Raw genomic sequence first — 15,294 nt, forward strand, 5'->3', positions numbered from 1 at the left:
TCTCCCTGTTTCACTTGTTAGTTTGCATATTTTTTTTTCATTCCACAGTTTCTTCCCACTGTATATTGTGATATAGGCAAGAATACTTGGACAGAAAAGATGAACTATGAGAGGAGACAGATGAGACACAAACACATTTGTCTGCAAGTCTAAAGAAGAAATCACTTCCCTGGATGCAAGTATAAGTTCCTCCTCCAATTTACATTTAGCTTGCATATAAAATCTTTAACAAGAGTAGAGAAAGAAATATCCATGCAAGAACAGCCAATATAATGAAATTGTAATTTCTGACTTGATGGCTTATCTTATGAAAACTCTTCTCTCTATCACTTTCTCAATTTGATCTCAAAAATTGTTGTTACCACAGAAAGTACTATCCATCAGCAATCGGATGTTCCCACAAAAATGTCTGTAATTTGGACAACCTAGTATTTCCTGAGGAAAAAATTATTTCACTGAACCATCTTGATGAGCTTAGTTGTTATATGCGAACAGTCTGGAATTCCTTGAAGCACGTGAGTGCTCTGTGCTTGAAGTGCACCTTTCAGTGTAAGGTGTTTCTACAGTCTTTCCTGAGCCTCTTGAGTTAAGAGGTGACAAGTTTGCCTAACATGTCACAAAATATCCTTCACCTGGAAACTCAGCATATGTGCTATGAATAACTCTGTATTAAGCCATCCAGAGTAATGTCTGTGGACACTTAACATGCTATGGAATAATTTTTATGTATTTTATGATCATATTCTGCAATTATTCTTGTTTGGACAAAAATTATATGGAAAAAAGCTTGAGCTATAAAGATTGTATCTTTAGCACTCTGACACATTAATACCTTCTAGATGTCATAAATAATCTCAATATTAAAGCTTATTTTAAAGAGAAAATTTCCTTCTCTTTTGTTCCTTTTTTAAATTCTTCACTATCGGCACCTTGCATAGTTCTCTTAACAATATACTTAAAAGTTACAATACATTTCAGAATATGTGCTGTGATAATTGTAGACGAAACCTCTTACTGCAGAAACTTACTTAGAATAGATTATAAAAGGAAAAAAAAATTTGAAAGATCACTTAGGTCTAACTTAAATATGCAAGCTGGACAGGATTTCTCTCCTGGTGCTTGACAGTGTAACATGTTCTAGATAAAACACAGCTTTGCAATTCATTGCCACCCTCTTAAACCTAATGTGAAATATGAGAAAAATAACCTCTACGTACATAGAATACAGTAAATGTGATCACATTATGATGTCCTAACAAGTCCCTAATAAGTCCTTTTTGCTAGGCCTTTTAATATGTTGCTTACGTGAAATATGCATTTATCATCAGAATATTAGTAAAAGCCTACCGTCATCTGCATCAGTAACACTGAAGTTGAGAATAGCAGATCCTGGAGCCAAGTTCTCCATCAAAGATGTACTATATGAGGTCATGCTGAACACTGGTGGATTGTCATTTATGTCCAGTATATTGAAGTACACTCTGATGGTAGTAAATTGGCCTCCTCCATCTTCCGCACGGATGGTCAGAATGTAATACTGCTGTGCTTCATAGTCTAGTGCACGGGTCAAGTTGAAGACTCCTGTAACGGGGTTCAGGAAGAACATGCCCTCTTCATCATCTTCACTCACAGTGTATGTGATTTCTCCATTTATACCAGAGTCATCATCAGTAGCTAGAATGGCTGCCACTAATGAGCCTGCACAGCATGAGAAGAAAGTAAAGTAAGTCACTAGCAAAAGGCACATCGCCAATGTGTTAAGAGAGAGATCATTGTCAAACACCTCTGCAGAGTTAAAGGAATCCTTTGTAAAAATATTCAAGCCTCAGCACTGTATGCTTAACTTCTTCAAAAGGTTTTTCAAAGCTGACAGCAACAAAATCCAATATTATGTTGATTTTCAAGGGCTATTAAAAAATACAGACAAGAAATGGTCAGCAATATTTATTTTTATCTTTAAATGGGAAAATGCCCAGATGAGATATCAACCATGGCAAAAACAATTTTTATGCATTTTCTTTCTGCCTCTCAAAGGGCACTTTTCTCCCCAAAGATAAATACATGTTCTGAAAACTTCTATATAATTCCTTTAAATGCAGAAATTGAAATGTCAGGACATACCAAAGATCCTAGTTCTACTTTTTGAAAAAAGTGCATAAGCAGAGTAACAGTGGTTAGAAAACCGGAAACCTTATAGGGATCAATTTTTCAGTGTTTTTTGAAATTAAGCTCCTTGTGAATTTGTGCTATTGTTTTCATTTCCGCATAGCTGCATTCACATGACTGACCTATCTTACTAAAGTTTGGAAATTCAGTCTTGCTATTTAGTATTTTGAACAGTAATTATAATTAAAATCAGGTCATTTCCAAGAAAGTTAATCATTTAAATTCTTTTTCCTGGAACCAAATGAATTATATTTGTTCTAGCACAGTTAATTGTTTACAAGCAATGTGACAACGAAAACTGCTTATCAGGATGAAGAAAACTGCTTATCAGGATGAATATTGCTACAGCTCTTTCCCAGTTGAATATCCCTGTACAATTTCTATACATCTGATTACCTAATACTTTAACATTTCTGATTGCATGTTAATTGGTCAAAATGCCTCTATGGCTGTAGTATGCTGCCTTTAACAAAAAAAAACACTGCATTTTCAGACAACATAGCTTTTGAAAAGTTTGTTCTAAATAGTTTCTAGCTTAAAACCTAGCTTATAAACACTAAAACAGTCTAAAACAAAACTAAAACAAAAGAAACAAATTTTAGAAAAAGGAAAAGAGCAACTCGAGATCAGCGATTAATTCTAGGAATCAGAATTAGCTACCTAACGGTTACATTTTTTAAAGAAAACATTGTCAGAGCCAGGAGTTGAAGATGAGATTAAGAAAATACGATGTTAAGGTTAGGAATTGAGCGTATGTCAGAGCCAATGTATAAATTACTGGCAGTTCAATGGTCACCAGTCTTGTGATCCTACCCTCAATTTATTAAGTATTATGAGTCATATTCACTGAAGATGACTAGCATCACCGCATCTTTTCCACAAGAATATAGTGTTTCCATCCTGTAAGTTTTTCCACTTATTTCTTTTCTTGTTTATTTTATTATTTTAAGTAGTAGCACTCCAAGTTTTCCACTAGAATATGCATAATTCCTATTCTGCACCTATGTATTAGGCTGTTTTTTCTTGGAATAGCAAACGTTTCTGTATTTTCCTAAAAGAAATATTACTCTACTAGTGCACAAGTTAGCAAGCAGAGTTTCAGCATGACACTATTCCCTCTACCTCTCCATCATGTTTGAGAGCTGCTCACTGGATAAGTCAGATAGGTCTTCTGCCCTCTTCCTCTCAAGTACCTCTAGATAGACAAAAAGAAAACTTCTGTCACTTTAGGGCCATTTCCTATTTACATTTACCTGGAGTGGCATCTTCTGGAATGTCAAAGGAATACACTGGTTTGGAGAATTTGGGGATGTGGTCATTAACATCACTGACAGTGATGTTTATCCTCATGTCAGAGGACTGCAGGCCATCGTCAGCACGAACCAGCAGAGAGTACTTGGAGCGGCGCTCCCGGTCTAGGCGCTTGGTGGCTATCAGGTCTCCTGACTCGGGGTCAACATGGAAGCTATCATCCGCACCACTGATAATAGTGTATGTGACAAGGGCATTGGCTCCCTAAGTAAAAACAGAAGTGGTCAAATCAAGTTATTTGCCAGGAAAACCACATCGTAATTTTATGTAAGACAAGAACTGTTCCAGTAACTGCACTTGGCAAATACTTTCAGAACAGCTTCCTTTAATAAACAGCCTTCTTGCTCAGCCTCTTTTTCAGTCCCCCAACACAGATGCATACACACACAGTTTTTATTTATGAGACGTGAAGTAACAAGATTGCTCTGATACTCTTTTGCTCCGCTGTTCATAAAAGGATTGCATCCAGTCAAGACCACAAAGCTCTGATACCTGTTTTAACTTCAAGTCAGCATTACCAAGCAGTGCAACACCTTTTCACTTAATAATGATCAGTGCTTATTAGTATTTTATGTTGGAAGGTTAATTTAAATGAACATCCTGCCTGCAGACACAGCTCTGCCCTCCCTGTCAGGCTGAAGAGAAGGAGGATAGGATGGATACAAGGATGGAGATCAGGGCAGCAAGCACCAGCTCCACCACCTCCAGGTCAGAGGAAACTCCTGCGAGCAGTGTTTGCACGGGTGCTGTGCAGCAGCCCCCTAAAGGGCCCTTCATGCGTCAGGATGCATTCATCTCTATGAGTAGCCAGCCCTGTAGTGACAAGTCATTTGTCACTAACAGTACAGTTCTGATCTCTTGGGTTGTGCTGTCAGTCCCCGGAAGACAAAAAATTTTCCTTTGGGGATTGAACAGAATTTCTCACTTGACCTTGGAAAAAAACAAAGGATTCTTAAGCATTTTGAACATTTTGGCTAAAAAGAAAAATGACAGAAAAGTAATTTTATGTAGAAAATATGTTTTCTTATTTATTCCTTAAATGTTGAAATTAAAAGTTAACAAAAAAAAAACCTTTCTACCCCAAAATTGATACAATGCATCTTGCTTTAGCCCTGCCCTATCACAAACATTGTGAAAAGCCACCTTATCCTGCCTGTATCAGTAATGAAAAAATCATTCAGCTTTACAGATCTCAGTTCTAATGCTTCCCAAAAATGGCCACTACTCAGGCTCCACCTTCAGTCACCTCCTAAGGATGGCTTGCTCAATGTGAAGATGCCGACAGTCTGTTATGCCAGGGGATGCAGCCAGCCCAGCACATTTCCCCAAAAAGCCAATACTTAGCTATACCTTTTTCTTCCTAGCATTGGTCTTTATGCAAAAAGCAAAACAAGATCTCAGAATCTGGGGTTACTTCCTTCCTTTACAAGATACACGTGCAGGCACTGGGACATGTGTTCTGGTGAGCACTTGGCATTTCCCCCATGTCTTTTGTGTGGGGACCACAGGTCAGCCTGATCAAAGAGATCAGGGAGAAAGAAATTACAACTACTATCAGATAGCTAAAAAGGCAAATTAACAAAGATAAACACCCACTCTTACCTGTGACATGAGAGAAAAGCATTCACTACCTGACCTTGTGACAGTGCCTGATGCCAAACCTATTCCCTGGAGTGCTGCTTCAAAGAATCAGATTCAGCCAACAGATAAAATGACATTTTGAAAGAAAACTCCCTTCTCCAAGTGCCTGGTCTGGAACAGCTGCATGCAGTGCTTCAGCATACACAGATCCTGTGTGCTCAGGTGTATGCTTGAGATATGTAATATGTTTTCCTGTAATTGTGTGGTTTAATAAAAACAGATGATGGGAATTTAAGATTTCAGAGGTGATCACATTCTCTACCATTTTTTTGGCTGGGTAACCTTCTACCAACAGAACACACTGAAAACAGAACTACTTGTGATGATGGCCTAGTCAAATTAGTAACTTTACATTAGGTGAGAATTAGGTGAAAAACAAAGCAAAATACACAATTATAAGGTATAACATATTAAAAAACTGTATAGAAATTTCCCATCAGGAAAAGTCTGAAAAAAAACTTGCAAAGTGCTAGAAGTTGTTGCAATTGCTAAAGCCTTCGGCGCCATTTAGCACTTACATACTGTCTTCACTCTTTTCTCAGATCACTAAAAAGTGATCATTTTAACATACAAGGGGCTGAAACGTGATGTCTTAATACTATCAATGAGGGATTCTTGTATACACTTCAATCCTAAGTTTTAAAGGTTCTGTTATCCTCTCAAAGCTAAACCTTTCGCTCTGAAAGCAGCTATGCACATAGCAAAGGCAGCATACTCATTTTACTGGGCTGCATATGTGGGTTGCACATGTGAAGACAGAAGACAGAAACATAACGCAGCAGGAGTTGACACAAAAGAGAAGAGAACATAATATATTGCTAACATCTTAGATAACAGTTTGCCAAACCTCAGCATAAAGCAGCTATTTAACGTTTATTTCTTTCTAATCTTAAGATACACGTTATAAGGTGCACAGTTACAATTTTTGTAATGGATATGCACTTTTCCAAAGTCAATTTTTGTCTGTTCATCAGAAAAAAAGTTCTTAATCATTTTTACCAGTCACAGAATCACAGAATTGTAGGTGTTGGAAGAGACCTCTGGAGGTCATCTAGTCCAACCCCCTGCTAAAGCAGGTCCCATGGTGTAGGTCGCACAAGAAAGCATCCAGGTGGGTTTTGAATATCTCCAGAGAAAGTGACTCTACAGCCTTTCTGGGTAGCCTACTCCAGTATTTTGTCACCCTTACAGTAAAGAAGATTTTCTCATCTACAGATTGAATTTACTGTGTTCCAGCTTGTGCCCATTCCCACCGTCTCTAGTAGTTCCCTGTCTTTCTTGAACTGGAGAACCCAGAACTGGACACAGTACTCCAAATGTGGCCTCACCAGGGCAGAGGAGAGGGGAAGGATCACCACCCTCAACCTGTTGGCCACACTCCTTTTAATGCACTCCAGGATACCATTGGTCTTCTTGGCATCCCTATATAGTAGCAAGATTAAATACATCAATTAGCAATCACAGAAGGACTAGCCAAAGTAACACAAAAATGACTGGAAATAAAATTCTCCTGAGAGGGCTGAATTACCTTATTATTTGAATGAAAGAATTGCTTGTTGTTGTTAAGTGTAACCCTATATTTTAATGACAACACAATCTTCTTTTCATGCTCATACTGACTTTTTAGTCATTTCCCTAGTGGAAAGCAAATAGTTCAAGTGAATGAAACAATATGATTAACTCTCTCATAATTTACTTTCCAAAAGGAATGAATACATTAAATTATATTTGGATGTATTTGCCTGACACATACAAGAGACTCCAATAACCCTCATTAAGCCAACAGGCCAATTGTTTAACACCAATCGCTCGGAAGACTTTTGCTAGGTCCTTAACAGCTCCTTAGTTGTAGCATCCTCACCGAAACACATCTATGCAAGCAAAAAGGCTCTGTGAAAGGTACAGAGCAGATGTTTTAGCATTATTTTCTTTCCTTTCTCTGACGAAATAAGACTTTTCTTCAGGATAACAGTATAAAGATATCTGGTGAAAGTGTGAGCAGGCATTAGAGTTCTCTCATTCTACAAGGCTTATCTCATATGAATTATATTGCAAATTTCAAAGCTGGGATCTAACTTAGATCTAAAGCTGTGTTCTTAAACTGGATGTCAATACATTTCTGCAATAAGCTGGGCAGCCCAGTACTGTTGACAAGTCAGCAAGTATGGCATGTGATGAAACTGCTGAAAACAACACCGTCTAGAACCAAACGGGGTGTTTTTGGTCATCAGTGCAACTACTCATTAGGACATGTTATGAGAACTTAACTCTCACATGGTCCAGCGAGCAGCCTTCAGTTAACAGGGACCTTCTCATGACCGTGTGTGCCTATGTGGGACTGCATGGAAGGCACTGAACACAGCCTAGCAAAGAGTGCAGATGCAGCACAAAGAACTGGGTGGCACAATGGCTCCTCAAACCCTCAAGCAGGGAGTAAAGGAACAAGTAGAATGTGCATCTCCAGAATAGCATTTTTTATATGTGCAACGATGCTCCTACCTCATCAGCATCCATGGCTGTCAGCTGCATTATCTTAGATCCATCTCCTATATTCTCTTCCACAGTCAGATCAAGCATATCTGTGGGGAATACTGGCGGGTTGTCGTTGATATCTTGAAGCGTTATTTCCACCTATAAAGAGAGGAATCAGAAAAAGTTGTGTGAGCACTGCAAGTTAGATGTTGATTAGACTTGAATGTTACAAATCACATAATTTTGAAAGAAATCAGGTAAATTGTGCCTAATCGCATGGATTAGAACATTGCCAAATAACAGTGACAACAGGAACAACCCCTCCGGATATTAAAATTCCACACTGTTATGAAATACTTATAGGAAAGCTTCTAACATAAATAAAGATAATTTAACTTGTTGATAGCAACTGATTTTAAATGGCCCTAGCCTAGTTTATATTGGAAAAGATCCACTGATAGACTGTCATTGTAATCCCCAAAGTCAGCCCCTGGAGGATAGCTGCCAAGTCCCGGGGCAGAGGATCATTCAACCATTAAATGCTGCTTGACATAAAGATGAGGTGGTGTAAAATCCTCTCTGAAATGTTTATTTATTGGCAACTCTCAGCTTTGAGGGAGGAAAAAACACCCTTGCACTTCATATTAAAAAATAATAATAATAATAAAAAGTTCTGTTTTACTCTTTATCTCAAAGCTCTCCTCTGATTGCAAACAAATGTTACTTTAGGAGCAGTCACTACCATCTACTCATATGCATGTTTGCCTATGCATATCTAAACAAATATTTTTTTCACTTGCTAAATGCGCATGTTTTTCCAAGTAATAAAGATAGTTTATGTAAGATTGTGCATTATTTCACAGAATCACATAAAATAATAGAATCATAGGGTTGGAAGGAACCTCTGGATAAAATCCAACTCCACCCCCTTCTAAAGCAGGTTCCTACAACAGGTCACACAGGAAAGTGTCCAGATGGGTCTTGAATATCTCCAGAGTTAGAGACTCCACAACCTCCCTGGGCAGTGTTTCAGTGCTCTGTCGCCCTCACAGAAAAGTTTTTCTTATCTTCAGATGGAACTTTCTGTGTTCTAGTTTGTGCCCGTTGCTCCTTGATCTGTCACCTGACACTGTTGAAAATAGCCTGCAACTGGCTCCATTCACTTGAGTCCTGCCCCTTAGCACTTCCAAGCATTTATAAAATCTCTCTCAGTCCTCTCTTCTCCAGGCTGAATACTCCCAGGTCTCTAAGCCTTTCTTCAGAAATAATCCAGGCTTCTCATCACCTTTGTGGCCCTCCGCTGGGCTCTCTAGAAGTTCCCTGTCTTTCTTCAACTGGGGAGCCCAGAACTGGCCACAGTACTCCAGATATAACCTCATGAGGGCAGAGCAGTGGGGGAGAACTTCCCTTGACCTGCTGGCCATTCTCTTTTTAATGTACCTCAGGATACCACTGACCTTCATGGCCACAAGGGCACACTGCTGGCTCATGGCCAACTTGTTATCCACCAAGACAATTAGGTCTTTCTCTGCAGACCTCCTTTCCAGCTGGTCAGCCAATAACCTGCATTGATGCTGCAGTTATTCCTCCCCACTCTACACCTGCCCTTGTTGAACCTCATCAGGTTCCCTTCTGCCCAACTCTCCTGCCTGTCCAGGTCACTCTGAGTGGTAGCACAGCATTCTGGTGTGTTAGTGACTCCTCCCATCTTTGTATCATCACCAAACTTGCTGAGGGTGCACTCTATCCCTTCATAAAGGTCATTGATGAAGATGTTAAAGAAGACCAGACCGAGTATTGAGCCCTGGGGGACACCACTCATACCTCCAGTCAGACTCTCCACCTCTGACCACAAGCTTCTGAGTTTTGTCAGTCAGCCAGTTCTCAATCTACCTCACTGTGCACTCATCTATCCTATCTTAGTTTTTTCATGGACAGGATTGTTGAGCTCTCACAGATCTAATTATGCTAATTCAAAAAGCTGTAGAGCTTGATTTTCCCTGTTTGCCGGGTATGACATGCAATGTCCCAAGAAAAGAAAAAATGAAAGAGAGGACACAGACATTCTACCTTATTTGTGGGGGATGGGGGGAGGGAGGAAGGAGGAGAGGGGTGGGAGAAATGGTTAGTTTTGGATCTAAAATATTAAATGGTCACCAAACACTGAAGATCTGCTAAAGACAAAAGTATGTGCTGAAGGAAGCCTGTTATCACATGTACTTGCCATGCCATTGTCCGCAAAGGATTTCCCTGTACTTGCTTGAAAGCATACAGGTCTGCTCTGGATGTGATCAATGCAGACATCTCTGGTAATCTGAAGCCTATGATTTTTACTGTTTCTAGTCATCTGCCGTATATTTTTCCCCCCCGATCAGTAACTGCCAAACCATGCTGACTTAATCTCTGGGGCAATCTCAAAGATAACTATTATAATGACAGAAGCTTGGTTATCTAAAATACGAAAACTTCTGGGGTTTGGGGTTAGGAACTCTGCATTGCCTACAGCTTATGTAAAATAGTAAGAATCCAAGAATACAGATCAATAGGGTTCATGAGACAAATAAATTACAAGTGAGGCACCACCCAGGCTTGCTTGCTCATCTTTCCCCAAGCTTTCAGTAGCTGCATCCGAAATTCATCAATCATCTCATGCAAGTAAATTGCTCTGTCATGTTTTTTTGTTTGGCTGTTTTTTAAAGTTTGTGTTTGGTATTTATACCCACAGTAGGTTACTATCACTGCCAGAATTTTTCCACAGCATTAAAGAGAAGCGACACATCTTTAAAAAAAGAGGATATATTACATTAACTTTAGGGAGATCTGCAGGAAGTGCAGACAAAACATTGGGCCCACAGGTCTTCAATGGACTTTAATAGGAGGCCATTATTTATACCATATACCATTCCTTTGATCATTCACAAAAGGTAAGTAAAAGGCCTCACGGACTGAGACAAAGTAACCCAGATGATTTGTTATCAAATTTAAATTTATGACAGTAGAAGTTAGAAGTACCAGAAGTGCTGATCACTAAGCAATGGTTCAAACAATCAAATAACCAGGCAAATTCTCAGAGGGAAAACTAGCCCATGTTGATTTTCATGGTGACTGCTGCATCTGGGTGACAATCATGCAAAGGGGAGAAACATAGAAGAAGACAGATGAAGGATTTTGTCAACTGCCAAATAGGTCCTGCATCTGAACTGCCATGGCAAAACACACACCTCTGGTGAAAGTATTGCATTTTGTTAGGTACAGTTTCAAGCTAAAGCAGCTGCACAGCTCTGCAATTTATTTGTTAATAACATGTATGTCATGTACAGCTTCAACATTTCAGCTACGAGTGACATTTCACCACCGGAAACCATTTTTTAAATGAGAGATTGGCCTTTGTAAAATCATATGAAAAAAATACGAAAACTTCTGGGGTTTGGGGTTAGGAACTCTGCACTGCCTACAGCTTGCATAATGTAAAATAGTAAGAATCCAAGAATACAGATCGATAGGGTTCATGAGACAAATAAATTACAAAGTTGGATTCTGGAGGATTGAAAAATAGAAGTAAAAATGATATATTTTATAGAAGTAGGTTTATCCTGAAAAATCAGTTTTCAAGTAGACAAAGACATTGTATTTCATACTGAATGTGTGCGTCAGATTACGGAGAAGTAAGAAATTTTCAAACAAGGAAATAATTTTTTAGAAAGATACCTAAGTATTTTTTTAAAGTTTTTACACTGTAATTACTGCTAATCCACTTAGCAGAACTTAGGTAATGCATATGGTGTCATAATTCACTGTTGGTTAGGTCTCATTAGCAGCTCTGTGCAAATATGCCCATTTCCAAAAATTTCACTTGAGTAATAAGTGTTTTAGAAATTAATTTCACTTTGAAATTATTTCAGAAGGCCAGACCCCACGTAAAAGCTCATAAGACAATCATGACCACAAAGTCTCTCAGTGCCACAGGGTACAGAAAGGCTTCAACATATCTTATCACATCTTTACTGAGAGGGAAAAAAAATTCAAAATCTGTCATTAGATATCTAAGCCAAATTTCTCTGCAGACAAATGCCTCTTTCTAGTTCCACATTACATATGCATAAAGATACCAGTATGCATCACTCGGCTCTTAAAATACATGCTTTGATTAATATCATATGCTACCAATTATTAACTGTGCAAGTCTGCCTCAGACTTAATGAATGCAAGACAAGAAGGTCACCTACACCCCAGGCATCTTGTTCAGAAAGCTCTACACAATGCATGCTGCACTATCATGCTCAGCCATGGCAAAACACCTTCCAGCAACAACAGCGAGTACAACGATAAATATCCAGTTCAGAAGACCAAAAGCCTCAAAAGCTGAAATATGCCCCAGGACGAAGGAAAAGGAATTCAAGGAAATTGTTCATATCTTAGCCCATGGAATAGTAAGGAACCCCTAGGTGGAGATGCCTATAAGACTGCAGGAAGTGACAGCCACCACCCACTTTCTCCTCTCCTCCTCCAACCCTACCCAACATGAGGAATGTTTGTTTCTGCAAGACCCCACAGCCATCAGTCAACACTCTGGGCATGCAAAACGGGCACAAACCAGTCACCTAAAAGCAGCTCCTGAGCTTTTCAGTGTACTTCACTCTGGACAAACCCTGACCAAAAACCTCCTACAACTTTCCATCTTGCAGACACACCTTTGATTTCCATCTATATCAACAGTAAACTTAATATAGGAACCAAATCTTCTTATCTCAAATAAAATAAGGACTCAAATATAATAAAATACAGCAGTAGGAAAAGGACTGCAGCCTGTTTACCCACTTCATGCTTTTCAGTTCTCTGAATGGCTCTTCCTGCTGGTCCAGGTGCTGATACAGGTTTTGCTCCTTGAATTTCTGCTGAAGTCATGGGAATGCTGTGACTATTTAGTTGCAATGACTTCTAAATCTCTCACAAGCGTGATAGAAAATTGATATATAGATTCAAAATATTGTCTTGCTTTAATTTTAAGGAAGAAATGGAAAAAAATCAGACAAATTTTGTTCTACTTTTGTCTGTGTAAATCTCAAAAAATTATTCTAAATTTCTATAAATTCCAGTATAATGCTTCCCCTCACATATTTAATGTATCTTGAAAAAAAGAGTGAAAATTAAAGCTTTCTTTCAGTTTACTTAGCAAAAAAACATATAGAATTATAGAACCATGAAGGCTGGAAAAGACATAGAAGATCATCTTGTCTAACCACCAACCCATCCCCACTGCGCCAACTAACCATGTCCTTAGGACACATCTCCATTTCTCCAACACATCCAGGGCTGGTGACTCCACCACCTCCTGGAGCAGCCTTTTGCAGTGCCCAACCACACTTTCAGAGAATAAATTTTTCCTAGTACTCAACCTGAACCTCTCCTGGCACAGATTGAGGCCATTCCTTCTCATCCTATCCCAGTTCCTTCATAGAAGAGACTGACTGCCAACTCACTACAACTTCCTTTCAGGTAGTTGGAGAGAATGATATAGATTGCTTATTCACTGCTGTAAAATAAACAAGGTAATTTTAGATATTAACTTCTGTGCAAATTGTCTTTGGGCTTCCTGACTGGTTTTGTTCTGTTCAGCCTGTATTAATTTAGGATGCAAAAATACAAACACAGAGTAAATCACAGACATTAGTAACAGCAGGAAGTCAAACTGTCACAAATTTCAAATTTTCCTGTGTCTGAATCAAATTCCACATCCTCCAGGTGCAGTAACCTCCTCGCAACAGTGCAACGCCTCTGCCTATTGTAGATGGTCAGCCTATCCTCATCTGTGCCAACCTAATTGCTGCATCCTGCCATCTCACATTTGCAAAGCAGAGGAAGTATTAATTACTTTAATCTTATTGGGATTCTTATTTGCTGCTCAAATTGGTGCTCTTGAGGTTATTTTCCATAAACAAATTCAGAACAAATTACGTCTTCTGGGAGTATGAAGCAGTAAGGTTTTTGTCTGTATGATGTAAAGCAGCATTTACCTTAAATAGATTGTACTTGATTTGCTTGTTTAAATGCAGATATAAGGAGAGTAAAAATTCAGATGATCCTCCAGTGATAATATATATAAATAATCAAATGAGAACCTCAATTCATAAAGCATACATTATTTAAGCGTTTAGGGCATGAACTGAATACAATTAACTTCATGTGAAACTTACTGATTTTGACTTTTAAATGTGGTCTTTACTTTGAAAATAATAAAAGATACATTCTTTGAATTAACTGAGGGCATTTATGAAGAGTCTATGTGAAAGAAACTCTACAAGAGGGATACTGCAATGTAAAGTCACTACTTAGTGCAGTTTTAGAAACAATTCTGGGGGCATGGAAAAAATTATGATAGAAAACTGGAGGTTTTTTGTTAAACAAAATGAGTATCTGGGTGCTATTAAATACAGTCTGCATTTGAAAAATCTGTTCTTACTGTAAATATGTTGAATTAAGAAACAGTTGCTAGATGGCCAAGTTTCATTTCTTAGAGCAAAAGAATTAATCCACTTCAAAAACACTAGTCCCCCAGACAATCACTATTGAACAGGCTAGACAATTTCCATGCTTTACATAAAAAGCTTAATAGTTTTATTCTGGAACAAGAAATTATTCTAGTGACCAAACATGCTGGGTTTATGAGCTACAAAGGTATGTAAAATAAAACATTGCACTAGAAGGCAACGTGCCAAATTTTATCCGATCATAACGCCTTCTATAAACCAGTGGACTCATTTGGCCAGAATATATCCCTCTGTTTTATTGCGCTTATTAACATTTGTTTTTCTTTTATTTCAAGGTGAGGAGGGTTTATAGACAGATTTTTTTTCTGAAGTTCTTCCATCTATCCAATGAAAATAAGGGGGAAAATGGTTCCACAGCAAATGAATTAGTTCATGCGGCAGCAGCAAGGTTCACTGGGAGCCCCGAACCACGTGCAGTCACTTGCAGCCATCCCATCCACATTCCATGCTTCATCTGAGATCTCTGGCTAGAAAAGTGATCTAAGAAGAAAGGAAGTCCCAGATGTCTCACACATTCAATACTTCTTCAAATGTGACAGCTATTTGATTAAAGATCAAACAGAGAGGAAAGGCAACAGCTTTTCTTTCAATTTATATATTGTTGAGTCATTCTTCTTTCCTTTGCTTGTAGCCATGATATTCACCACATCTCTCACGAGATAGCATCTAATCTAAAGATGCTATTGGCACACACTGCCCTGAAGACTTGTGCTTATGCTTAAGTTATTATATGATCCTTCATGCTAAAAAACATAAGGGGCCTGTCCTTCTTTGATGGAGACTGTGGTAGTGCATAAATAATTTTAGAAGAATGAAAGTGAAGGATTCTGTTCCCCGCCTCCTGGCAAATATTATCATAAATAGTTAAAAAAAAAAAAAATTAAATTAGCCAATTTAACATGTGCATGCAACTAACACAAGAACATAGCCAACACTAGTTATTTTTCTCCTGCCTCCACCACTTATGCCTTTAGTTCATCCAGGAAGAAATGGTTCACTAATCCTGAAAAAACACATGTACATATAGATTCCTTTTTTATTGACATGAGTAATCTTATTGGCTATTCACATCAGTGAAGTTATGGCTATACTAAGAGTTTGCAGGAACAGTGCATGTGCTTCCTCCAAACTGTGAAGGCAAAGGAACAGATTAAAT

The 15,294-nt window shown here is 38.5% G+C and overlaps 1 protein-coding gene across 1 annotated transcript in view; it reads right to left on the reverse strand.

Annotated features, from left to right (window-relative positions):
• FAT4 (FAT atypical cadherin 4) overlaps positions 1-15,294 on the reverse strand; it is a 153,292-nt gene that overhangs the window by 56,911 nt on the left and 81,087 nt on the right. Inside the window, 3 exon segments of the mRNA XM_010710090.2 lie at positions 1,348-1,698; positions 3,420-3,681; positions 7,618-7,749. Coding sequence (XP_010708392.2) covers positions 1,348-1,698; positions 3,420-3,681; positions 7,618-7,749 — 745 coding nt within the window.

The sequence above is a fragment of the Meleagris gallopavo genome, chromosome 4 (genome assembly GCF_000146605.3).
Source record: "Meleagris gallopavo isolate NT-WF06-2002-E0010 breed Aviagen turkey brand Nicholas breeding stock chromosome 4, Turkey_5.1, whole genome shotgun sequence".
Lineage (NCBI taxonomy): Eukaryota > Metazoa > Chordata > Aves > Galliformes > Phasianidae > Meleagris > Meleagris gallopavo.